The sequence below is a fragment of the Musca autumnalis genome, unplaced genomic scaffold (assembly GCF_047663935.1).
Source record: "Musca autumnalis isolate F117 unplaced genomic scaffold, ASM4766393v1 scaffold_2, whole genome shotgun sequence".
In the NCBI taxonomy this organism is placed as follows: domain Eukaryota; kingdom Metazoa; phylum Arthropoda; class Insecta; order Diptera; family Muscidae; genus Musca; species Musca autumnalis.
Genome location: NW_027411755.1, coordinates 197,979,986 through 198,007,238, shown reverse-complemented (window position 1 = coordinate 198,007,238; position 27,253 = coordinate 197,979,986). Strand labels below are relative to the sequence as shown.

At 32.0% G+C, this 27,253-nt stretch overlaps 1 protein-coding gene across 1 annotated transcript; it reads left to right on the top strand.

The window, feature by feature from the left end:
* Positions 1–822: 822 nt before the first annotated feature.
* LOC141395094 (protein FAM107B) lies at positions 823–26,846 on the top strand. Its single transcript, XM_073970516.1, has 3 exons — positions 823–1,916; positions 17,925–18,237; positions 26,573–26,846. The coding sequence occupies exons 1-3, from the start codon at positions 1,859–1,861 to the stop codon at positions 26,835–26,837; spliced, it is 636 nt and encodes a 211-aa protein (XP_073826617.1). The 5' UTR covers positions 823–1,858; the 3' UTR covers positions 26,838–26,846.
* Positions 26,847–27,253: the final 407 nt, after the last annotated feature.

Genomic DNA, 27,253 nt, shown 5'->3' with positions numbered 1-27,253 from the left:
CAATAATCGAAGAATTTTATAAAAAAAAAATTTAAAAAAAATCTGTTCTCATTAATTGTGAATTTTTTAAAAAAATATTGTGGATTATTAATTGTGTGACGAAAAATAATATTAATTGTATAATATCGGGGATTTTTTAAGGAATATTATTAATTGCATAATATCGTGGATATTTTTAAAGGAATATTATTAAGTGTGTAATATTGTGAATTTTAAGAAAATATTAATCATAGATTTTTTAAAAAATATATTCATTCGTGTCTTTTAACTACTTTTTAATACTATTTAATTTAAATATTTTTTTAATAATCGTGTTTTTAACGTTTTTTATTGATCGTGATTTGTTTAATATTTTTAGTGGATTTTAGAATAGTGGATTTTTTAAATATCTTTTAAAATCTGTGGGGTAGGTCTATAGAAGATCTGCATTAGGTATTATGTATTAGGAAGACCTTTTGTGGTCTTAACTGATATTCTGCCTATAGAAAGACTTACAGAGGTATTTTATCTATAGAAGACCTCCTAAATGTCACCTTCCTACATTAAATGTCTACCTTCAAAGGGTCTTCTATAGATTGGGGACAGGTAGTTGAAATCCTAGAGATTTGCTATATGTATTCAGAAGATCTGATAAAGCTCTTCTCTGATGGATGTCATCCCACACACTTTTCCAAGATGCAAGCCACTGTCTTTATACCTGGCGCATGCCACTTGGCATGCACATATTTGGACGTGACTTTACCGATGAGGTGGTTGGTGTTGCTGTTGTTGGTGCTGGTGGCAGTGGTGTTTATTGCTGCAGCTTTTTGTGTTGCTGCTGTTGTGTATTGTTGTCGCTCTGGCAGCTTTTGAATTCTTCCACATTCACATTTTTGGTTATTTGGTTGCACTTTCGACATTCCTTAGTAGAACAAACAGTCATGTCGAGTGAGTGGCTGGCAGGCTGGCTGTTAGTATTTCCATACGGCTCAGAGTAGAAAAAAAAATCGAAACGACACGGATACGCAGATGTGTGCAAAATTTGTAACTTGGAATTTTGGCCACACGGAGGCTCACAGTTATTCGTGTAAAATAAGAATTTTTATGGTGATGTTGTTGTTGGCGTTGTTGTTGCATCCGGACAACAATAACAGCTCTTGAGTTTCTTTGGGGGCAAATTTCAAAATAGTTTTGCAAAAATCGCCCTTACAAAGCTACAGCTACAAAAAAGTGAATAAACGACGTTAGAATTTCAAACAAACAAACAAATTTGAAATCTGTGTTAAGAGCTGGCCTAAGTGTTTTTGGTTTTTATTTTTTTATTTTAACAAATGGAAAATTGAAAAAATTACAAATCTTTATAAGGCCAAGAAAAACAAAATCTAACAAACGGAAAACACCAGTTTTTCCAAAATTGTGGAAACAACAACAAAAACTAAAACCAACGACCCACAACAATTGCAACACAGCTGATTGTTGTTCATATTAGTGTTGTTTGTGTTTTGCTTGTTATTGACCATTTTTGTTCGGCTTGTTGTTTTTGTTTTGTTCACGCGTCCGGCTGGTCAATTGTTTGTGTTATTGTTGCAATTGATTTTATTTTTCGTCATAAAAAGAAAAAACAAAACAAAAAAATCGCTTTTTCGAAAAATCTATTCTATCGAGCCTCAGCCATTTTCAAATTCAATTAAAAACAAGTGGAAAACGCTGCAATCTAATTTAGTGTCGGTAATTGATCGGACGTGTTAACAGCGTGTGCTCTTCTGCATCATTTGATTTTGGTTTTATGATTTTGAAACTTTTAAACAATAAATCGCTTTCGCTTCTTGCCAATTAAATTTGTGTTGTTTTAAAGTTCATTTGCAAATACAAAAGAATTATGACGAATCGTCCAGCCATTTCAACGGATATACGGAGTCGCATCAAAATGTTTGAAAGTGAGTTGTATTTAAATGCCATACCTCGTAGTGTTGATTGAATGTTTGTTGTGTTCTATTGTGAAATTGTTCAATCATTCATCACTCATGGTAGAAGAATAATGGCTCATTTCGGAACATGTGCCAACTTTGTAAAGCCGACCTTGCCACATGCAGATGCTGATGGATGTAAAGGTCAAATGTCATCTGCATTTTTCCAAGGGTATTTTCTTTTACATTTGAAGGACAATAAAGAGAAAAATCGATTTGAAATAAATCAATATTTCAGGGGAAAATAAACAGAGAAATTAAAACAAATGGCGTAAGATATATTATTTAGGAAGACTGAAATTGTGAAGCATGATATTAGGGTAACGAAATTATTCCTCATGGTATTTTAATACAATTAATTCTAAATCAGAGGGACAATTTGTTATTTAAGGGGAGAGATTGCCTAGAAAAAAGTGGCGAATAACAATATAAAGAAAAAGGTTGTTGAGGAATAATTAAAAAGGGTTTGAGATAAAATATAAAATATTACTTACTTACTTTGATGGCTTTTATACTAAACAGAACGTCTTGTTCTATAAGCCGAACTAAAAATAGATTTCCAAACGCACCGATCTTTTGCTTTACTTCTCCAATTTTGTGATATCTTCTTCAACTTGGTCTTTCCATCGGAGTTTTGGGCTTCCCTTGAGGCTTATACCTCGTATTCAAATGCCTTTCTGGCGGGGCATCACTATCCATCCTGCTGACGTGGTCCAGCCAACGCAATCGTTGTAGTTCGATACAGCTCGTGGTTCATACGAAGCCGGTTTTCCCTGCCAACGCATATTGGTCCATAAATCTTTTAAAGAATTTTTCTCTCAAAAACACGCCAAGTTCTGCCTCATCTGTTTTCGAGAGTACCCATGCTTCAGATCCATACATAAGTACGGGTAGTACCAACGTCTCGTAGAGTGTAAGTGTGGTCTGACGAGGGGTGGTTTTGCTTTTGAACTGTTTACTTAACCCAAAATAGCATCCGTTGGCCAATATTATTCTTCTCTTTATTTCATAGCTGATGTTGTTAGCTTTATTTATGGCTGTGCCGAGGTAGATAAAGTCATTTACTATCTCAAAATTGTAATTCTGAACATCAACAATTGGCCCGAGTCTACTGGACACCTAGCGTGCTGATATCATAAATTTGGTCTCATCACCGTTTATTGCTAGATCCACTTTGGTAGACTCTTTTTCCATCGACCTATTATATCAATATCGTCTGCGTAGGCCAGTAACATTATATCCTTATTGTACAGAGTGCTATTTTTATCTCTATCGGTATATACATTCGCTTCTCGTATGACCTTTTCCAATAGAATGTTAAATAAGTCACACGATAGACTGTCAACTTGTCTGAAACCTCGTTTTATTTCCGAGATGTTCTTTCCTACTTCAACAGCTGATCTTGTATTAGACAATGTCATCCTGCATAATCAATCGTATAAGTTTCGCAGGGATACCAAACTCAAACATGGCTTGGAACACCTTTGGTCGAATTGGGCTGTCGAAGGTGGCTTTATAGTCTACGAAGAGGTGGTATGTGTCGATCTGTCTTTCGTGGGTCTTCGCCAGTATTTGGCGCAGTGTTTATGTTATTGACCATGGGTTTTAAAGGTTCACACAGTACACTCGACAGCACTTTGTATGCGATTGGGAACAGACTTATGCCTCTGTAGTAGTTTGTACACACCGTCTTGTCTCCTTTATTGTGTACGGGACATAGGAGGCTGAGGTTCCAGTCGTTGGGTATGCTTTCTTCCTGCCAAATTTCGGTAATTAACTGAAGCATACTCCTTATCAGCACTTCGCCATCGGTCTTCAACAGTTCGGTGGGCAGCTCATCAGCTCCTGCTGCTTTATTGCTTTTCAACCGATTAATTGCTGTCATGACCTCGCTTTGGCTAGGTGAAAGACATTCAACGTAGTCGTTTGCGATTGGTTCTGGTGTATCGTCTTCATCGCCACCCATATTTGATACTAAGAGCTTCATAAAATGCTCCTTCCAGATGCTCAGTACGCTATCTGTATCAGTTACCAGATTCCCTTCATGATCTTTGCAGGAGAATGTGCCTGCACCATACCCTTCAGTCTGGTGTTTTACACTATGGTACAATTTTCGGACTTCATTCTGACTCCTTCTCGAGTTTCTCGCGCCCACGTTTTTCTTGGTCTCCCTTTTTCTGAAAATACGCTTCTCCTCTTCTTTCGATATTTTTCTTTCGCACTTCGTGTTGCTCCTGAATGCAGGCTTGGTCTGTATGCCGCGTTCTTTTCTTCAGTAGCCTTTCGACACTCCTGATCGTACCATATGCTTTAAGCTGGTAGTTTGGTACCCAAGCACAGATTTTGCTGGCTATTCTTTGCCACTGCGCTTCCACATTATCGGGACAAGCATTGGCGTCTTCCAGCATGTGAGTCAGTTGAGCGGAATAGGCTTGTGCTATCTGTTGTGTTTGCAGCTTCTCGACATCCAGCTTCCGTCCTGTGTTAGATCGTACTTTTGCCACAACATTTTCTATAGAAAAGTTTCATTGGTGAGACTTTTTCTATAGAAAAATTTCATTGGTGAGACTTTTTCTATAGAAAAATTTCATTGGTGAGACTTTTTCTATAGAAAAAATCTCATTGGTGAGACTTTTTCTATAGAAAAAATCTCATTGGTGAGACTTTTTCTATAGAAAAAATCTCATTGGTGAGACTTTTTCTATAGAAAAAAATCCCATTGGTGAGACTTTTTCTATAGAAAAATCCCATTGGTGAAATTTTTTTATAGAAAAATCTCAATGGTGAGACTTTCTAAAGAAAAAGTTTCATCAGTGAGACTTTCTCTATAGAAAAATCTCATGGGTGAGACTTTTTCTATAGAAAAATCTCATTGGTGAGAATTTTTCTATAGAAAAATCTCATTGGAGAGACTTTTTCCTATAGAAAAATCTCATTGGTGAGACTTTTTCCTATAGAAAAATCTCATTGGTGAGACTTCTTCTATAGCAAAATCTCATTGGTGAGACTTTTTCTATAGAAAAATCTCATTGGTGAGACTTTTTCTATAGAAAAATCTCATTGGTGAGACTTTTTCTATAGAAATGTCTCATTGGTGAGACTTTTTCTATAGAAAAATCTCATAGGTGAGGCTATGACTCCTGTTTATGAAAATAAACTGCACAATTTGTTCGACATCTTTTTCGTTGGCTTACGTATACAACCCATTTAAAAAAATCAATACTTTTCCAATTGCAGCATGTGTGAGGTTTCTTTTATTTCGTTTAAATTATTTCACAATTAAGCCAATTATGTAAATTAAAGATTAACTTGTTATGTTTGTTACGTTTTGCTTTTGTCTCTGCCGCTTCAACTTATCAGACAATAAAATCCTTTGCCGCCAATAATGTCCCTTACTGTAGAAACTGACCTAATTTTATGCTTGGCGGATTTTAAGCCATTTTACTTGAGCCGTTCGTTTGGCTGCTCTTCAGATGATGATGATGGTCTTCAATGTTCATCAGAATTTGTAACTGCCGTTGTCATTCGGAGAAAAAAACAAAACTCTTTAAAACAAAAACCGGCAACAAACACGCTGTAAATAAATTAAAGAAACCAAGAATTGAATAAAATAAAAACGGATACAATCCGCATTAATTTAAATGACGACGACAGACGGACGTCTTAAAGTCTACAACATTTAAATGATGCTTGGTATTAGCGTGTAGTAGTGTGTTGTTGCTGCTGTTATTATCGCTTTGCTTTGGTCATATCGTTTTCATAAGTTAACGACATAAACCACAGTTAATAGTCGGCGTCATCATCATCACCATTATCTCGTAGCAAAGCGGCAGAAGATGAGAACGCAAAAGTAGAAAAAGAACTTAAGAGTAAAGCAAAGTAAGCCAGCCAAAAGCAACGTAAATAGAAATAAGAATTTGGGTTAATATGACAATTTAGAGCCAACACAACAGCTACAACAACAAAAACACAAAAAAACTGGGAAAGAACTAAATATGAAGTTTATTTGCAAAAAAAAAGAATATTTTGAAATAACAAAGCACAAGAAGTTGCAAAAAAACAAGTCGAAAGCAAAATGCGAAAATATGACCAAAATAATAATTTCAACACCAGCTAGTTAAGGACTGTTTAAGAGAAAAACTTTTGTATAGAAAATGTCATTGGCCAGAAAGTCTCACCAGATTTTTCTATAGAAAAATCTTATTAGGAAAAAGTTTTTCCACAGAAAATCTCATTGGTGAGATTTTTACCATGGGTGAAGCTTTTTCCTGAAACCTCATTGAAATCTTATTGATGAGAATTTTCCTATAGAAAAATATCATTGACTTTTTCTATAGAAATGTCTCATTGGTGAGACTTTTTCTATAGAAAAATGTCATTGGTGAGACTTTTTCTATAGAAAAATGTCATTGGTGAGACTTTTTCTATAGAAAAATGTCATTGGTGAGACTTTTTCTATAGAAAAATGTCATTGGTGAGACTTTTTCTATAGAAAAATGTCATTGGTGAGACTTTTTCTATAGAAAAATGTCATTGGTGAGACTTTTTCTATAGAAAAATGTCATTGGTGAGACTTTTTCTATAGAAAAATGTCATTGGTGTGACTTTTTCTATAGAAAAATCTGATTGGTGAGACTTTTTCTATAGAAAAATCTGATTGGTGAGACTTTTTCTGTAGAAAAATCTGATTGGTGAGACTTTTTCTATAGAAAAATCTGATTGGTGAGACTTTTTCTATAGAAAACTCTGATTGGTGAGACTTTTTCTATAGAAAAATCTGATTGGTGAGACTTTTTCTATACACAAATCTCATTGCTGTGGTTTTTCTTCTATACACAAATCTCATTGCTGAGGTTTTTCTATAAAAAATCTATTGGTGAGACTTTTTCTATAGAAAAATGTCATTGGTGAGACCTTTTCTATAGCAAAATCTCATTGGTTCAACTTTTTCTATGGAAAAATCTAATTGGTGAGACTTTTTCTATAGAAAAATCTCATTGTTAAGATTTTTTCTATAGAAATTCTCATTAGTGAGATTTTTCTATAGAAAAAGCTCATTGGTGAGACTTTTTCTAAAGAAAAATCTCATTGGTGAGACTTTTTCTATAGAAAAATCTCATTGGTGAGACTTTTTCTACAGAAAAATCTCATTGGTGAGACTTTTTCTATAGAAAAATTTCATTGATGAGACTTTTTCTATAGAAAAATCTCATTGGTGAGACTTTTTCCACAGAAAAATCTCATTGGTGAGACTTTTTCTATAGAAAAATGTCATTGGTGAGACTTTTCCTATAGAAAAATCTCATTGCTGAGACTTTTGTTATTGAAAAATCTCATTGGTCAGACTTTTCCTATAGAAAAATCTCATTGGTAAGACTTTTTCTATAGAAAAATCTCATTGGTAAGACTTTTTCTATAGAAAAATCTTATTGGTGAGAATTTTCCATTGAAAAATCTCATTAGTAAGACTTTTTCTATGGAAAAATCTCATTGGTGAGACTTTTTCTATAGAAAATTCTCATTGGTGAGACTTTTTCTATTAAAAAATATCGTTAGTGAGACTTTTCCTATAGAAAAATCTCATTGGTGAGAATTTTCCATTGAAAAATGTCATTAGTAAGACTTTTTCTATGGAAAAATCTCATTGGTGAGACTTTTTCTATAGAAAAATCTCATTGGTGAGACTTTTTCTATAGAAAAATCTCATTGGTGAGACTTTTTCTATAGAAAAATCTCATTGGTGAGGCTTTTTCTATAGAAACATCTCATTGGTGTGACTTTTTCTGTAGAAAAATCTCATTGGTGAGACTTTTTCAATAGAAAAATCTCATTGGTGAGACTTTTTCAATAGAAAAATCTCATTGGTGAGACTTTTTCTATAGAAAAATCTCATTGGTGAGACTTTTTCTATAGAAAAATCTCATTGGTGAGACTTTTTCTATAGAAAAATCTCATTGGTGAGACTTTTTCAATAGAAAAATCTCATTGGTGAGACTTTTTCTATAAAAAAAATCTCATTGGTGAGACTTTTTCTATAGAAAAATCTCATTGGTGTGTCTATTTCTATAGAAAAATCTCATTGGTAGACTTTTTCTATAGAAAAATTTCATTGGTGAGACTTTTTCTATAGAAAAATCTCATTGGTGAGACTTTTTCTATTGAAAAATCTCATTGCTGCTGTTTTTCTTCTATACACAAAACTAATTGCAGAGGTTTTTTTATATATTGGTGAGACGTTTTCTATAAAAAAATCTCATTGGTGAGACTTTTTCTATAGAAAAATCTCATTAGTGAAAATTTTTCTATAGAAAAATTTCATTAGTGAAAATTTTGCTATAGAAAAATCTTATTGGTGAGACTTTTTTTCCATAGAAAAATCTCATTGGTGAGACTTTTTCTATAGAAAAATCTCATTGGTTAGACTTTTTGTATAGAATAATCTCATTGGCGAGACTTTTTCTATAGAAAAATCTCATTGGTGATACTTTTTCTATAAAAAATCTCATTGGTGAGACTTTTACTATAAAAAAATCTCATTGGTGAGACTTTTTCTATAGAAACATCTCATTGGTGAGACTTTTTCAATAGAAAAATGTCATTGGTGAGACTTTTTCTATAGAAAAATCTCATTGGTGAGACTTTTTCTATAGAAAAATCTCATTGGTGAGACTTTTTCTATAGAAAAATCTCATTGGTGAGACTTTTTCTATAGAAAAATCTCATTGGTGAGACTTTTTCTATAGAAAAATCTCATTGGTGAGACTTTTTCTATAGAAAAATCTCATTGGTGAGACTTTTTCTATAGAAAAATCTCATTGGTGAGACTTTTTCTATAGAAAAATCTCATTGGTGAGACTTTTTCTATAGAAAAATTTCATCGGTGAGACTTTTTCTATAGAAAAAATTTCATTGGTGAGACTTTTTGTATAGAAAAATCTCATTGGTGAGACTTTTTCTATAGAAAAATCGCATTGGTGAGACTTTTGCTATAGAAACATCTCATTGGTGGGACTTTCTATAGAAAAATCTCATTGGTGAGACATTTTCTTTAGAAAAATCTCATTGTTGAGACTTTTTCTATAGAAAAATCTCACTGGTAAGACTTTTTCTATAGAAAAATCTTATTGGTGAGACTTTTTCTATAGAAAAATCTCATTGGTGAGACGTTTTCTATAAAAAAATTGCTTTGGTGAACATTTTCTTTATGGAAATGGATATGATGAGACTTTAAACTGGAACAGTCTTTAAGTGCTATCCAGCCAATGAAGAAGTGAAAGAACAAAAAGTGTTGCTGTTTTGTTGTACGTACCCCAAAAAGATATGAAAGTGACTAGTTAGTTTTTTGTTGTTGTCATAGTTTGACAAGTTTTTAGTGAAAATGTTGTTGTGTCTATTTTTTTTTGCTTCGTCTTGTGACCATTAAAAGTCCAGCATCAAAAAGCGTAAAATAACCAGAAAAGACGACGAATTCAAATGGTCAGTCACACTGGCAACCGGTCGGTCAGTGAGCCAGTCAGCCAGCCAACCATTCAGTTAGCTATCCAACTATACAAAAATTGACATAATAACCTCTCTTGTAACACAATAAACATTCTTCAAGTTATTAAAAAAAATACAAGAAATAAACAAGGCGACGACGACGACAACATGACAGAGGCATCTAAAGATCAATGGACAAAATGTTGTTGTGGAGTACAACAACTATTCTTTCGCAATTTGTGCCGACAACTTCTGATGGGAGCTATTCAACTTCACTCAGACTGTTGTGGTCAAGTCTCTTTTGGGTGATGATGACGATGGAGACCACCAACCACCACCGTAAAGTAATTCACTTGCTTGTAAACTAATTTAATGTCTTGTTTTGAATGCTCTGATGGATGTTGGTTTGGATGCACGGATAGCTTTGGCTTTATTTACAAGTCCATAGAAGTTTTCTTTCTGTAGCTTCTTTGTAAATTATTTCAACTAACCTTAATTTGTTGGTTTAATTGAATTTACAAAGACTACAAAAAGGAGACATGTTTTTTGAGTACTTTGTTTGTTGGGAAGGGGTCAAAAGTCACCAGACATGCTGGTATGTATACGTTATGGTAGATCTTTGCCCTTACATTTGTAATGAAAGAAAATAATTTATGGAGGCCTATTGTATTTTCATGCTAATAAAAGAAATGGAAAATTTAGTGGCGGCCTAGCGTGAAAGTTAATTTGGTGACATTTTCACTTTTATAAAATGCCATGTTATGTTTCTCTGTGGCTATTTTCAACACTTGTCTTGTCATTAAATGTTTCTTAAGGAAAAGTCACGCCAACCAATTCTCACAAATGACATTAAAAACACCAATTTTCCCTGTCATAATTTCCCAAAAATGAACAGTAACCCATTGATCCTACAAAAATAATAGACAATTTCAATGACGTATAAACTCTCGATCAATTGCCACTTCATTTTTCTTCATTAAGTAATGCTGCTGCAGCAACAACAACAACACAAATTATAACTTCCTTCCTCTTAAAAGCTTTTACTGATGGTATCCATGATTGACAGTTGAATGCTGTAACTGCTGCTGGTATTTCGTTTCATTACTCTGCCTGCCAATAAAAAAAAGACTGAGTGGGGAACAGCCCAGATGATTATCGTAAATCAACTGCACGACGAATCTTTTTTCAAAAGAAAATGCCGAGAAATGGCAGTATCATACCCAAATTACAATTACAACAATAACAGCATCATTCAATGTAATATTACGACAATAATCTTAATCATGATTAAGCGCTTACAATAATTTATATTGAATACCATTTATTAAAAGAGATTATTATTTTTTCCTTGAGTTTGTCACGTGATTATGGTAATTTTGAAAATTTGTAATAATAATGTGTTACAATATGAAATTAAATGAAGATTTTTGGAATATAATTAGGGTGGCACGTAATATTTTTGTTATGCGGGTATTTTGTATGTAAATCCCTGATGGAAATATTAAATGAAAAAAAAAAAAAATAACAAAAAAAACCTCATTTGTTTTTGATTTTTAATTTTAATAATGACTTCAAGTTAAATTAAATCCAAAGTCAAAAAGAAAATAAATATTCAATCGACAATGGATTGGCTTTATGAAAATCTACTGGTTGAAATATGTTTTCCAGAAATTTAGGCACATTAATTATACAAATAAGTTGAAACGAGTCAGTCGACGTTGCCGAAAGTTAAATACCCTCAGCCTATAACTATAGAAAAAGTTTCACCAATGAGATTTTTCTATAGAAAAAGTCTCAACAATGAGATATTTCTATAGAAAAAGTCTCAACAATGAGATTTTTCTATAGGAAAAATCTCACTAATAACATTTTTCTACAGAAAAAGTCTCACCAATGAGATTTTGCAATAGAAAAAGTCTTACCAATGAGATTTTTCTATAGAATAAGTCTCACCAATGAGGCTTTTCTATAGGAAAAATCTCACTAATGAGATTTTTCTACAGAAAAAGTCTCACCAATGTGATTTTTATATAGAAAAAGTCTCACCAATGAGATTTTTCTATAGAAAAAGTCTCACCAATGAGATTTTTCTATAGAAAAAGTCTCACCAATGAGATTTTTCTATAGAAAAAGTCTCAACAATGAGATTTTTCTATAGAAAAAGTCTCACCAATGAGATTTTTCTATAGAAAAAGTCTCACCAATGAGATTTTTCTATAGAAAAAGTCTCACCAATGAAATTTTTCTATAGAAAAATTCTCACCAATGAGATTTTCCTGTAGAAAAAGTCTCACCAATGAGATTTTTCTATAGAAAAAGTCTCACCAATGAGGTTTTTCTATAGAAAAAGTCTCACCAATGAGGTTTTTCTATAGAAAAAGTCTCACCAATGAGATTTTTCTATAGAAAAAGTCTCGCCAATGAGATTATTCTATAGAACAATCTCACCTATGAGATTTTTCTATAGAAAAAGTCTCACCAATGAGATTTATCTATAGAAAAAGTCTCACCAATGAGATTTTTCTATAGAAAAAGTCGCACCATTGAGATTTTTCTATAGAAAAAGTCTCAGCAATGAGATTTTGCAATAGAAAACTGTTCACCAATGAGACTTTTCTATAGAAAAAGTCTCACAATGAGATTTTTCTATAGAAAAATGCACACCAATAAGATTTTTCTATAGAAAAATGCACACCAATGAGAAAAGTCTAACCTATGAGATTTTTTAAATACAAAAAGTCTCGCCAATGAGATTTTTCTATAGAAAAATGGACATCAATAGGATGTTTCACAAAAAATGCACTCCAATGAGATTTTTCTATAAAAAAAGTCTCACCAATGAGATTTTTCTATAGAAAAAGTCTCACCAATGAGATTTTTCTATAGAAAAAGTCTCACCAATGAGATTTTTCTATAGAAAAAGTCTCACCAATGAGATTTTTCTATAAAAAAGGCTCACCAATGAGATTTTTCTATATAAAAAGTATCACCATTGAGATTTTTCTATAGAAAAAGTTTCAACAATCAGATTTTTCTATAGAAAAAGTCTCGCCAATGAGATTTTTCTATAGAAAAAGTCCCGCCAATGAGATTTTTCTGTAGAAAAATTCACATCAATGAGATTTTTCTATAGAAAAGGTCTCAACAATGAGCTTTTTCTATAGAAAGAGTCTGACCAATGAGATTATTCTATAGAAAAGTCTCAACAATGAGATTTTTCTATAGAAGAAGTCTCAACAATGAGATTTTTCTATAGAAAAAGTCTCAACAATGAGATTTTTCTATAGAAAAAGTCTCAACAATGAGATTTTTCAATAGAAAAATGCTCACCAATTAGATTTTTCTATACAAAAATGCTCACCAATGAGATTTTTCTATAGAAAAATGATCGCCAATGAGATTTTTCTATAGAAAAAGTCTCAACAATGAGCTTTTTCTATAGAAAAAGTCTCACCAATGAGATTTTTCTATAGAAAAGGTCTCAACAATGAGCTTTTTCTATAGAAAGAGTCTGACCAATGAGATTATTCTATAGAAAAGTCTCAACAATGAGATTTTTCTATAGAAAAAGTCTCAACAATGAGATTTTTCAATAGAAAAATGCTCACCAATTATATTTTTCTATACAAAAATGCTCACCAATGAGATTTTTCTATAGAAAAATGATCGCCAATGAGATTTTTCTATAGAAAAAGTCTCAACAATGAGCTTTTTCTATAGAAAAAGTCTGACCAATGAGATTATTCTATAGAAAAGTCTCAACAATGAGATTTTTCTATAGAAAAAGTCTCAACAATGATATTTTTCAATAGAAAAATGCTCACCAATTAGATTTTTCTATACAAAAATGCTCACCAATATGATTTTTCTATAGAAAAATGATCGCCAATGAGATTTTTCAATAGAAAAAGTCTCACCAATGAGATTTTTCAATAGAAAAAGTCTCACCAATGAGATTTTTCAGTAGAAAAATGCACGCCAATTAGATTTTTCTATACAAAAATGCTCACCAATGAGATTTTTCAATAGAAAAATTCTCACCAATGAGATTTTTCAATAGAAAAAGTCTCACCAATGAGATTTTTCAATAGAAAAAGTCTTACCAATGAGATTTTTCTATAGAAAAGTGTCACCAATGAGATTTTTCAATAAGAAAAGTCTCACCAATGAGCATTTTCAATAAGAAAAGTCTCATCAATAAGATTTTTCTATAGGAAAGGTTCTCACCAATGAGATTTTTCTATAGAAAAAGTCTCACCAATGAGATTTTTCTATAGAAAAAGTCTCACCAATGAGATTTTTCTATAGAAAAAGTCTCACCAATGAGATTTTTCTATAGAAAAAGTCTCACCAATGAGATTTTTCTATAGAAAAAGTCTCACCAATGAGTTTTTCTATAGAAAAAGTCTCACCAATGAGTTTTTCTATAGAAAAAGTCTCACCAATGAGTGTTTCTATAGAAAAAGTCTCACCAATGAGTTTTTCTATAGAAAAAGTCTAACCAATGAGATTTTTCTATAGAAAAAGTCTCACCAATGAGATTTTTCTATAGAAAAAGTCTCACCAATGAGTTTTTCTATAGAAAAAGTCTCACCAATGAGTTTTTCTATAGAAAAAGTCTCACCAATGAGTGTTTCTATAGAAAAAGTCTCACCAATGCGATTTTTCTATAGAAGAAGTCTCACCAATAAGATTTTTCTATAGAAAAAGTCTCATCAATGAGATTTTTCTATAGACAAAGTTTCACCAATGAGATTTGTCAATAGAAAAAGTCTCACCAATGACATGTTTCTATAGAAAAAGTCTCACCAATGATATTTTTCTATAGAAAAAGTCTAACCAATGAGATGTTTCTGTAGAAAAAGTCTCATCATGGATATTTTTCTGTAGAAAAAATTTTACCGATGGGATTTTTCTATAGAAAAAGTCTCCACCAATGAGTGGGATATTAAGGCCACAACCTTCATACTATCGAAAACCAGAAGGTACCGTTCTATAAATCAACAGTTATGGTCAATAGGTTGCTCTATCGAGGAATGATTAATAAACTCATTAATTGTCGGAGTTTAATGGTATTGATCTGGAAAACCTTTACTTTCAACAAGACTCGTTACACAAGCACCGTAGCCATTGCTGATTGATGGCAAAAGTTTCCGGACCGTATTATCTCTCCAATAGATGATCACAAGTTCCCATCGAGATCTTGATATTTAACCCCTTGCGATTTCTTCCTTTGGGGTCACGTGAAAGATGAAGTCAACGTCAAAAGCCCAGCGTAAATTCAAGACCTCAAATATGGAATTCGTGAGGCTATCGAGAACATAGCGCAGCCACTATGGTCCTCTGAGCGTGCTCGTTGTGGCTGATATTGTCTTTGTAACCTCCAGCATGGTATGATCATATGTATGTATACTAGGCCGGGGCGATTTGTGTGGAATGAAAAAACCTTAATAGGCCCTTCGCGTTTCTGATTCCTGGGATTGAACTGAGCAAAAAAGTCTACTGGACCATATGTCTTCGATGAAAATCGAGCCTCCCGATTTTGACTTTAAGTTTTTTATCTACATTTTTCGAAAAGTTTGCACCTTTTCAAGACCAAAACTGCCTGAAAAAGCGTTCCAATGCTTTTGCGATGTATTAGAGAGTTCTTAATTGCTGACTTGGCTACAATTTTTGTATTTGTGTTGGCTCGAAAATCTCAATGGTTTGGCTATTATATGCCAAGATGTCAAAAAAACGTAGATAAAAAACTTAAAGTCAAAATCGGGAGTCTCGATTTTCATCAAATCGCCCCGGCCTAATGTATACCCATAAAATATATATTTTCTTGATCAGGTTAAAATTCAGAATCGATCTATAGTAGTCTCTAGCGTCCGCAATAATTGAGGTAGAAAACAATATTTTTGCTTCTCAGTGCATTTTTCCACATGCTGGTCGAATATGGAATATCGGCCCACGTTTCGGTACAGCCCCTATAGAACTGTACCTTCTGATTTTAGGTACTTTGAGGATTTTTGCTACATTTTAAGCTAATTTAGGCATTTGTGGTAAAAGTGGCCATAAAATATTTCCACCTGAAATTGTGAACATCAAAGAAAACGAATTATTTGATTTTGGTTCAGAAAATGTAATGGTGGAGTCAAACTTAATGATTGTTTACCCGTTTTAAATTTACTTTTCCGTCTACCTCGGATTGGTTAAGGCGTTTCTAGAGAGACTAGATTTTAATCTGTCACTAGCAGATTTTAGATAAATCTGATTCGAGAACCTTTTTTACATCGCGTCGAAGCCATGTGTTATGTGGTTCGAGCCAATACTTGATAATTTCGGCTTGAAATTAATCGTTCGAACAGCTTCCACCTCGCATAGATGAGGGCAATAGGTCGGTAACATGTGTGTAATTTTTTGAGTCATGGTTTATTAACCTATTCTAAGGCCGCAGCGTGATAGAAGACCAAATAAGAAAATACGTGTCCCGGCGTTTTTCCCTATCACTTCAACTTTCGCGGTTATGGGCCCCCAAAGACCTGAGGCATTGATGTCAAAAGGGATCATTTTGTAAGGCACATATCTTCTAAACCGCTAAGAATTTGGGTTTACTCGTAGAGGAAAAGTTGTAGCTCTCGTCTTAAAGAATAATAATTGTGAATACATAAAATCCACTCAAACTCTCCTTCAAGGCCAAACTAGTCAAGATCAAATTTCCCCTTTTAATTTTTTTCTCGGATTTTAGTCTACACATATCAAACCGATCAAAATTTCTTTGCTGTTGCGAGACCGGTAAATCGGTCGATTCTATTTTCCACAGGAGACATAAATCGGTCTTCGAAACACTTGATACACTTCAAAACACCGACACTACCTGAACCATGAATACTTATGAGCTGTACCAAGCAAAGTTAAACGTATCGATTATCAGTGCAGGTAGGCTAAGACTACGAGACCAAAGGTATCAAAACTTGAGAGAAAAAGTAAAAATCGGTGAGCTGAACATCTATCAATGTTCTTTTTATTTTAGTCCAATCAAACTAGGCATTAAAATAGCAAAAATTACCACAAAGCAGATTTTTATAACACGAGCCTTCAGGCTGGTCATATTACCAAAGTGTACCTCATCGAAATAATGGTTTTAAACCCCAATTATCTTTGAACAAAATCCGTTAGAGACAATTTGGAGCCTATTTAGCAATATACGTCCGTATGTCTGGAGCGCAGGATAACTTTCGAAAGGATCAACCGATTCGGTTCAAAATTTCGTCATTGTAATATTTTGTCAAAGCTTAGATTTGTTTAGAACACCTTTGAACTCATTGGGCTGTAGAAGGCGGCTTTATAGTCGACGAATATGTGCTATGTGTCGATCTGTTTCTCAGGATCTACTGTAGATTTTCCAAGCATTGGCTTGACCCAATTATTCTCCATTGACCGTAGGTTCACATAATACACCCCACAACACTTTATATGCGATGGACAGGAGACATAGACATCTGTAGTTAGCACAAACCGTTCTCTCCTTTCTTGTGCACGGGACATATCAGACTAAGGTTTTAATCGTTGGGTACGTATTCGTCCGGCGAAATGTTGCAAATCAACTGATGCATACTTCTTATCAGTATCTCGCCACACTTCTTGAACAATTCGGCAGGCAACCCGTCAGGTCCTGCTGCCTTATTGTTCTTCAGCCGATTTATCTTGACCCATCCTTGAACACAATTAAGATACTCAGATTGATGCTTATGGAAACCAAGGTTCAACATCCTATTTGCCTCTTTTGCATTACTTTATTTTGTGTTCTGTTTGTGAGCCGTACATTCCAAAGAATTTTGCTCACGTGCAATCCCCAAGTTTAATTTATTTATAGAGTCAGATTACCTTTACTAAATCATTTATATTTACTGCTATTGTCAATATTTTCAATTCAATTAATGATGAGGGTTTCAACGTATTATTTAATAGCATTCACAATGGAAGACAAGTGCATAAATCATTGAACCATTCATTTACGCAACAAATGTTGATACTTTAGTAAATGTCATTATGGTTATAATAAATGATTTCACATACTTGTTTTGAAATTCTTTTTAAAATTTTCCGTTATTGAATAGAAATGAAAGCAACAACATCTGTCATCATTGGCATTGAAAACATTCATCTTAACTAATTTTAGCCAATGAAGGCAGATCAACAGCCAGAGATCTATACTTCTTTTAAAGACGACTTTTTTTACAGTTTTGTCTTTTGGGGGGAATACAACAACACATAACATTTGCCATAAATTACCCGGGCTATCCCCGTTTTTTGTTATAATTATATGATTTATATGTTTTAGTTTTAGTTTTGTTTTCTTTTTTTAAATTCATTTATCGTTAAATTTGTTTTGTAAATATATTTTCAATTCTGATAATATTCCCCTTTTGTGTCTGACTGACTGTTAAGAATCTATTGTTGTGGCGGGCATTTTTACTGATCATTTTTTGTCGGTCTGTTCTTTTTTTGCAGATTGTGAACAGCAGACATCAGCATCATCATCGGCATCAACATCATCTTCGGCGGCAATAGATATTGTCGACGTCGGTTTAGCAAGCGGAGATTTTAAGAATTATAGCAGAATCAAAGTTGACGAGCTTGGAAACGGTTGTGATATTAAAGAGAAATTAGCAACAATGATGATGCCAACGCCACCACCACCTCCACCACCGGGAGTACAAACAGATGCCAATGGCCTGATATTACCAAAGAAAATCATAAATCCCTGTCTAACATCAACGGATCGTAAACAACTGCATCGAGAATTAAAATTCAATACAAAAATGTGAGTAGAAAAATTTTAGAATAAATTATTTTCAATGACTGGTGAAATTCTATAGGAACACTATTTGAAAGATAAGCTGTTCAAAAGGCGTAAAGTTTTTAAAGAAATTTTAAGCCTACATTTTTTAAGAATATTTTTCTAAGGTCTAATAAACCATTAGGCGTTGATTTTTTCAAGAATTTATTCCCAAAAGCGTAACAGTCCAATCGACGTGGATTTTTTAACAATATTTGCCCAAAAGCATAACAGAAAAATAGGTGTGAATTTTTCCAAAAGGGACAACAGGCCAATAGGCATTGATTTTTTCAAGAATTTATTCCCAAAAGCGTAACAGTCCAATCGACGTGGATTTTTTAAAGAATATTTTTCTAAGGCATAACAGGCCAATCGGCGTGGATTTTTTAGAATATTTTTCTAAGGCTTAACAGAGCAATCGGAGTGGACTTTTTCAAGAATATATTTATAAGGCCTAACGGACAGACCAATAGGCGTGGATTTTTAGGAATATTTTTATAAGGCCTAACAGACAGGCCAATAGGCGTGGATTTGTTAGGAATATTTTTATAAGGCCTTACTCGTACAGACCAATAGGCATGGATTTTTTAGGAATATTTTTATAAGGCCTAACAGAGCAATAGGCGTGGATTTTTTCAAGAATATTTTTCTAAGGCATAACAGGCCAATCGGCGTGGATTTTTTAGAATATTTTTCTAAGGCTTAACAGAGCAATCGGAGTGGACTTTTTCAAGAATACATTTATAAGGCCTAACGGACAGACCAATAGGCGTGGATTTTTTAGGAATATTTTTATAAGGCCTAACAGACAGACCAATATATTTGTTCAAGGCCTATCAAACAATAGGCGTGGATCCCTTAGGAATATCTCTTCAAGGCCTAACAAGCAATATGCGTGTATTTTTACAGTGTTTTATTTAACTTGCTTTGGTGTGTGTTTAGTTCAAATCTGGTAACTCATTTTTAACACAGTTGCAGTTTACCAATCGTACTAAAACTTTGCACACTTTTCAGATTTGGATGACAATACATGAGTGTGAAATCAAAACCAATATTGGTCCATTTTTACACTGTTTAACAGTGTTTTATCTAATTTGCTTTTTCAAATCTGGTGACTAATTTTTCACGCAGTTGCAGTTGACCAATCGAACTTAAAATTTGCACACTTTTTAGATTTGGATGACAATACATGAATATGAAATCAAAACTAATATCGGGCCATTCTTACATGTTTTTACGGTGTCTAACTTGACCTCCTTTTCAAATCTGGTAACTGATTTTTAACATGGTTGCAGTTGACCAATCGAATTAAAACTTTGCACACTTTTCAGATTTAGATGACAATACATGAATATGAAACCAAAACCAATATGGGTCCATTGTTTCCTATAGCCCCCATATAACGGTACCACCCGATTTCCCGTATTTTGCTTTTCAAATGTGGTAACTCATTTTTCCCACAGTTGCAGTTGACCAATCGTACTTAGTTTGCACACTTTTCAGATTTGGATGACAATACATGAGTGTGAAATCAAAACCAATATTGGTCCATTTTTACACTGTTTTACAGTGTTTTATCTAATTTGCTTTTCAAATCTGGTAACTAATTTTTCACGCAGTTGCAGTTGACCAATCGAACTTAAAATTTGCACACTTTTTAGATTTGGATGACAATACATGAATATGAAATCAAAACTAATATTGGTCCATTCTTACAGTGTTTTTAGGGTGTCTGGTGTTTTAACACAGTTGCAGTTGACCAATCGAACTAAAACTTTGCACATTTTTCAGATTTAGATGACAATACATGAACCAATATGAGTCCATTTTTTCCTATAGCCCCCATATAACGGTACCACCCGATTTCTGGTATTTTGACGATTTTGTCTTAATTTTTAGCCCGAATTTGCTGTAACTTTGCATTTGGAGTTCTCAATGGTACAGGAACTTCCCTACTAAAAATTGTAGACGTAGGTCAAGGTTTAATATAGCCTCCATATAACGGTACCACCCAATTTCAAGCATTTTAATCTACATTTTCTGCTCAAATGGACTGTAATTTGGCATTTGCAGTTCTCAGTGCTCAAAAAAAAATATTTACTAAAAAGTTAAAAATAAAAAATAATTTTAAAAAATTAAGTTTCAGTGTTTTATTTAGAAATTCACTTAAAACTAAAAAATAATTTGTCGCTTAGCCTCAATAAATATATTCTTTCTCATGATGAAATCTCTCAAATAAAACGCTTGCCGCTTAATTTTGCCACCATTCATAATTTAAATGCAAGCGTTTTATTTGAGAGATTCCATCATGAGAAATAATATATTTATTGAGGCTAAGCGACAAATTATTTTTTAGTTTTAAGTGAATTTCTAAATAAAACACTGAAACTTAATTTTTTAAAATTATTTTTTTTTTGAAGAATAATAACAGACCAATAGTGAAGGATATTTTTTCTAATATTTTAATGGATTTTTTGAAGAATATTTCTATGGGCGTGGATTTTTGAAGGATATTTTTCTGGATTTTTTGAAGAATATTTCTATGGGCGTGGATTTTGAAGGATATTTTTCTGGATTTTTTGAAGAATATTTCTGTGGGCGTGGATTTTAGAAGGATATTTTTCTGCATATTTTGACGAAAAACTATAACAGACCAATAGTGAAGGATTTTTTTCTAATATTTTAATAGATTTTTTGAAGAATATTTCTATGGGCGTGGATTTTTGAAGGATATTTTTCTGAATTTTTTGAAGAATATTTCTATGGGCTTGGATTTTTGAAGGATATTTTTCTGGATTTTTTGAAGAATATTTTTAAAGGCGTGAATTTTTTAAATAATATTTCTCCGGATTTTTTGAAAAATATGTTTATAACATTTTTCTGGATTTTTTGAAGAATTTAATCTAGGCGTGGATTCTTGTAGGATATTATCCCGGATTTTATGAAAAACATTTTTTGAACAATATTTTTACGGCGTCGCTTTTAAATAAATATTTTTCCGGATTTTTTTAAGAATATTTTTCTGAATTTTTTGAAAAATATTTTTCTATGCGTAGATTTTTTTAAAGAATATTTTCCGTATTTTTTGAAGAATGTTTTTCTAATATTTTTCTGGATTTTTTCTATTCAGGGATTCTTTAAAGATTATTTTCCGTATTTTTTAAATAATATTTTTCTGGATGTTTTGAAGAATGATTTTCTAGGCGTGAATTTTTTAAAGAATATTTTTATAAGATTTTTTCTGGATTTGTTGAAGAATGTTTTTCTAATATTTTTCTGGAATTTTTGAAGAATATTTTTCTATGCAGGGATTCTTTAAAGAATATTTTTCCGGATTTATTGAAGGACATTTTTCTAATATTTTTTGGAATTTTTGAAGAATATTTTTATATTTTTCTTGATTTTTGAAGAATATTTTTCTTACTCTTTAAAGAATACATTTTTCCAGATTTTTTAAAGAATATTTCCCTATGCGTGGATTTTTTAAAAAATATTTTTATAATATTTTTCCGGATTTTTGAAGAATATTTTTTTATGCAGGGATTCTTTAAAGAATATTTTCCCGATTTTTTAAAAATTTTTGAAAAATATTTTTCTGGATTTTTGAAGAATATTTTTCTATGCAGGGATTCTTTAAAGAATATTTTTCCGGATTTGTTAAAGAATATTTTTCTGGGTTTTTTGAAGAATAGTTTTATGAGTGTATTTTTTAAAGAATATTTTTATAATATTTTTCTGGATGGATTTTTTAAAGAATATTTTTATATTTTTTCTGGATTTTTTTTCTAGCCGTGGATTTTTTAAAGAATATTTTTATATTTTCTCTGGATTTTTTTTTTTCTAGCCGTGGATTTTTTAACGAATATTTTTATATTTTTTTCTGGTTTTTTTAGGCATGGATTGTTTAAAGAATATTTTTATATTTTTTTCTGAATTTTTTCTTGGCGTGGATTTTTTAAAGAATATTTTTTTTTTAAAAGAAAAAAATGAATTTTTTAAAGAATATTTTTATATTTTTTTCTGGATTTTTGGAAGAATTTCATCTAGGCAAGGATTTTTGGTAGAATATTTTTCAGGATTTTTTGAAGAATATTTTTATAATATTTTTCTGGATTTTTTTCTATTTTTATAATATTTTTCTTGATTTTTGAAGAATATTTTTCTTATTCTTTAAAGAATATATTTTTCCGGATTTTTGAAATAATATTTTTATAATATTTTTCTGCATTTTTTTGAAGAATATTTTTCTATGCTGGGTTTCTTTAATGAATATTTTCCGGATTTTTTAAAGAATATATTTATAATATATTTCTGGATTTTTGAAAATCATTTTTCTATGCGTGGATTTTTTAAAGAATATTTTTATATTTTTCTGGATTTTTGAAGAATATTTTTCTATGCAGGGATTCTTTAAGGAATATATTTTTCCGGATTTTTTGAAGAATATTTTTCTATGCGTGGTTTTTTTAAAGAATATTTTTATATTTTTCTGGATTTTTGAAGAATATTTTGCTATGCAGGGATTCTTTAAGGAATATATTTTTCCGGATTTTTTGAAGAATATTTTTCTATGCGTGGTTTTTTTAAAGAATATTTTTATAATATTTGTCTTGGTTTTTGAAGCATATTTTTCTAAGTAGGAATTCGTGCAGGGATTCTTTAAAGATTATTTTCCGGATTTTTATACCCTCAGCCTTTAGGCTAAAGAGGGTATTTACACTTTGATACGACCAAAAATGTGCCTCATCGAAATAATGGTTTTAGACCCCAAGTATGCTTGTACGATATCCGTTTCAGACAATTTTGAGTAGATCTAGCAATGTCCGTCCGTCTGTCTGTCTGTCTGTCCGTCTGTCTGGCTGGCTGGTGCGCACGATAACTCTCGAACGGATCAATCGATTCGGTTCAAATTTTGGGTATCGAAATATTTTGTCCAGATTCGATTTAAGTTCGAAGATGGGCCATATAGGTCCACTCCTTCAGGTACCTCCCCCACAAATGTTCAAAAATTGTCGCAAAACTTGTGCGCACGATAACTCTTGTAGGGAATAACCGATTTGGTCCATACTTTGCACATCGTGTACTTTCTACCAAACTTAGATGAGGTTCCAATATGGACTCAATCGGTCCACTCCTTCGGGTACCTCCCACACAAAATTTCGGAAAAGTTCAGTTTAGGACCTGGTCTCGAATCGCTTTGATTTTTGTTTACGCAAGTTGTATTCGTTGTCCTCTATACGACGCTGTAAGTTTCATTAGGGGCAAGTCCATACTCCCGGAGAAAATAGCCTGAAAGTTACAAAAAACCCTATGACACCGTGTGTAGTGGTTGGAGCGCAAGATAACTCTCGAACGGATCGGCGGATTCGGTCCAAAATTTGGCTTTCGTAATATTTTGCCAAACTTAGTTCAAGTTCAAAGATGGATTATATCGGTCCACTCCTTCAGGTACCTCCCCCACAAATGTTCAAAAATTGTCGCAAAACTTGTGCGCACGATAACTCTTGAAGGGAGTAACCGATTTGGTCCATACTTTGCACATTATGAAATTTCTACCAAACTTAGATGAGGTTCCAATATGGACTCAATCGGTAAACTCCTTCGAGTACCTCCCACACCAAATTTTGGAAAAGTTCAGTTTAGGACCTGCTCTCGAATCGCCTTGGTTTTTGTTGTAACAAGTTTCCTCAGGGGCAAGTCCATACTTCCTGAAAAAATAGCCTGAAAGTTGAAAAACAAACCCTATGACACCATGTTTATGGGTGGAAGCGCAATATAATTCTCGAACGGAAATGCCGATTCCGGCCAAAATTTAACCTTCGTAATAGTGTTTACAAACTTAGTTTAAGTTTGTAGATAAGCCATATCGATCCACTCCTTCAGGTACCTACCCCACAAAAGTTCAAAAATATTCGGAAAAATTGTGCGCACGATAACTCTTGATGGGAGTGACCGATTTGGTCCATACTTTGCACATTCTCATAATATCTACCAGATATAGATCAGGTTCGAATATGGACTATATTTGTCCTCTCCACCCCGTACCCACTCCCACACAAAATTTTAGATAAGTTCAGTTTAAGACCTGCTATTGAATCACTTTGATTTTTGTTGAAGCAACTTACATTCGCTGCCTCAATTACGATGGTAAAAGTTGTTTCAGGGGCAAGTCCACACTTCTTGAGAAAACAGCCCGAAGGGTGTAAAAACCCCCTATGGCACCCCCATGGTCTATGTCGGTCCATTCCTTTAAGTACATTTTCCGCAAAAATTTTGAACTTTAATCCTAATCAACATTTGTCACAGGCTGAGGGTATATCTCTGTCGGCAAAGCCGACTGATACTTTTTTACTTGTTTAAATAATATTTTTATAATATTTTTCTGGATTTTTTGAAAAAAATTTTTCTATGCCGGGATTCTTTAAAGATTATTTTCCGTATTTTTTTTTTTTTTTAATAATATTTTTGTATTATTTTTCTGAAGGTTTTGAAGAATGATTTTCTAGGCGTGATGTTTTTAAAGAAAATTTTTATAAGATTTTTCTGGATTTTTTGAAGTTTGTTTTTCTAATATTTTTCTGGATTTTTTGAAGAATATTTTTCTATGCAGGGATTCATTAATGAATATATTTTCGGATTTTTTGAAGGATATTTTTCTGGAATTTTTGAAGAATATTTTACTATGCAGGGATTCTTTAAAGAATATATTTTTCTGGATTTTTAAAAGAATATTTTTAAATTATTTTTGAAGAATATTTTTCTATGCAAAGATTCTTTAAAGAATATATTTTTTGTGGATTTTTTGAAGAAAATTTTTCTATGCAGGGATTCTTTAAATAATATTTTCCGGATTTTTTAAAGAATATTTTTATAAGATTTTTTTGATTTTTTGAAGAACGTATTTTTCTGGATTTTTTGAAGAATATTTTTCTATGCAGGGATTCTTTAACGAAAAATGTCCAGTTTTTTGAAGGATATTTTTCTAATATTTTTCTGGAATTTTTGAAGAATATTTTTGTATGCGTGGATTTTTTAAAGAATATTTTTATAATATTTTTCTGGATTTTTGAAGAATATTTTTCTATGCAGGGATTCTTTAAAGAATATATTTTTCCGGATTTTTTGAATAATATTTTTCTATGTGTGTATTTTTTAAAAAATATTTTTATAATATTTTTCTTGATTTTTGAAGCATATTTTTCTATGCAGGGATTCTTTTTAAGTTATTGTTATTGGTTTTTCAAGTATATTTTTCTATGAAAAGATTCTTTAAAGAATATATTTTTTGTGGAATTTTTGAAGAATATTTGTCTATGCAGGGATTCTTTAAATAATATTTTCCGGATTTTTTAAAGAATATTTTTATAACATTTTTTGGATTTTTTGAAGAACGTTTTTCTAATATTTTTCTGCATTTTTTGAAAAATTATATTTCTGTGCCGGGATTCTTTAAAGAATATTTTTTCGGATTTTTTAAGCATACTTTTCAAATATTTTTCTAGGCGTGGATTTATTAAAGCATATTTTTCCGGATTTTCGGAAGAATCTTTTTATAATATTTTTCTGGATTATTTGAATAATATTTTTCTAGGCGTGGATTCTTTAAAGAATATTTTGCAGCATTTTTTGAAAAATATGTTTATAATATTTTTTGGATATTTTGAAGAAGATCTAGGCGTGGATTTTTTGTAGAATATTTTTCCGGATTTTTGAAAAAGATCTAGGTATTTTCGTAGAATATTTTTCCGGATTTTTGAAGAAGATCTAGGTATTTTCGTAGAATACTTTTCTGGAGTTTTGAAGAAGATCTAGGTATTTTCGTAGAATATTTTTCCGGATTTTATGAAGAAAATTTTTCTGGATTTTTTGAACAATATTTTTAAGGCGTCGATTTTTAATGAATTTTTCTCCGGAGTTTTAAAGAATATTTTGCTGGATTTTTGAAAGAATATTTTTCTAATATTTTTTTGGTTTTTTGACGAATATTTTTTCTAATTTTCTAATATTTTTCTGCATTTTCTGAAGAATATTTTTCTATGCGTCCATTTTTTAAAGAACATGTTTCTAATATTTTAATGGATTTTTTAAGAATATTTTTCTATGCAAGGATTCTTAAAAGAATATTTTTTCGGATTTTTTAAAGAAGATTTTTGAGGATTATAGAAGAATATTTTTCTAGTCGTGGATTTTTTGAGAATATTTTTCTAAGGCATAATAGGACTAGATTTTTGGAAGCATATTTTTCTGTTGTTTTAAATGTTGTAATTTTTCATAACATTGTTAATTGATTTCCTATTTCCTCTTCCTTTGTTTTTCACAGGGGCATCAGTGTTCTAAATCAAAAAACAGAGCTGCAACGTGCCTATGAAAAACGGCAACAGCATAATATGGAACAGCAGCCTCCCTCACCCACCTACGGCCTTAAAAGTGAACTCAATCGTGTGATAATGGAACGAGCTCAAAAGCATGCACAAGCCCGCCTTCAAAACCAGGAAAATAACGATGACGATAAACAGTACGTCAATCCGGAATATTTAAATGCGAGAGCAAAACTGCGAGCGGGGCAAAGGACTGAATTGAAATAAAAAAAGAAATTGTTTTTAAGATAAAATTACACACACACACAAACAAACACACACCTATATATAGAAAAAGAAAAAACACCCATACCTAAAAGAAAAGTAACACTAAAGAAAAAAATGGAAGGACTTCTCGAAAATTATTTTTTATTAAATGAAATTTGAAACAATGATTTTTTTGAAAGCAAACCTAAAATTAACTGAACAAAAAGGCCATTTAAAAGGTCTTTGCATATTAATTCCAAGAAGAAATATTTAATTTAAAATGTATTAATTAGAAGATATAGGGGATTATCTTAGTTTATAAATGTAATAACAACAAATGTGTACAATTTATGTTTTTTTACAAAAAAAAGTTTAGTTTAATTACAATTTTCTCGAGTTGAGTGTTAATTTCTGTCTTCTTGTATTAAAAAATTTCT

Bases quoted from the DNA above. Each gene is read 5' to 3' on its own strand.
- LOC141395094 (XM_073970516.1), top strand. From the start codon at position 1,859: ATGACGAATCGTCCAGCCATTTCAACGGATATACGGAGTCGCATCAAA. The intron at 1,917-17,924 runs GTGAGTTGTATT...CTTTTTTTGCAG, and splicing joins TCGCATCAAAATGTTTGAAA to ATTGTGAACAGCAGACATCA. The intron at 18,238-26,572 runs GTGAGTAGAAAA...TGTTTTTCACAG, and splicing joins TTAAAATTCAATACAAAAAT to GGGCATCAGTGTTCTAAATC.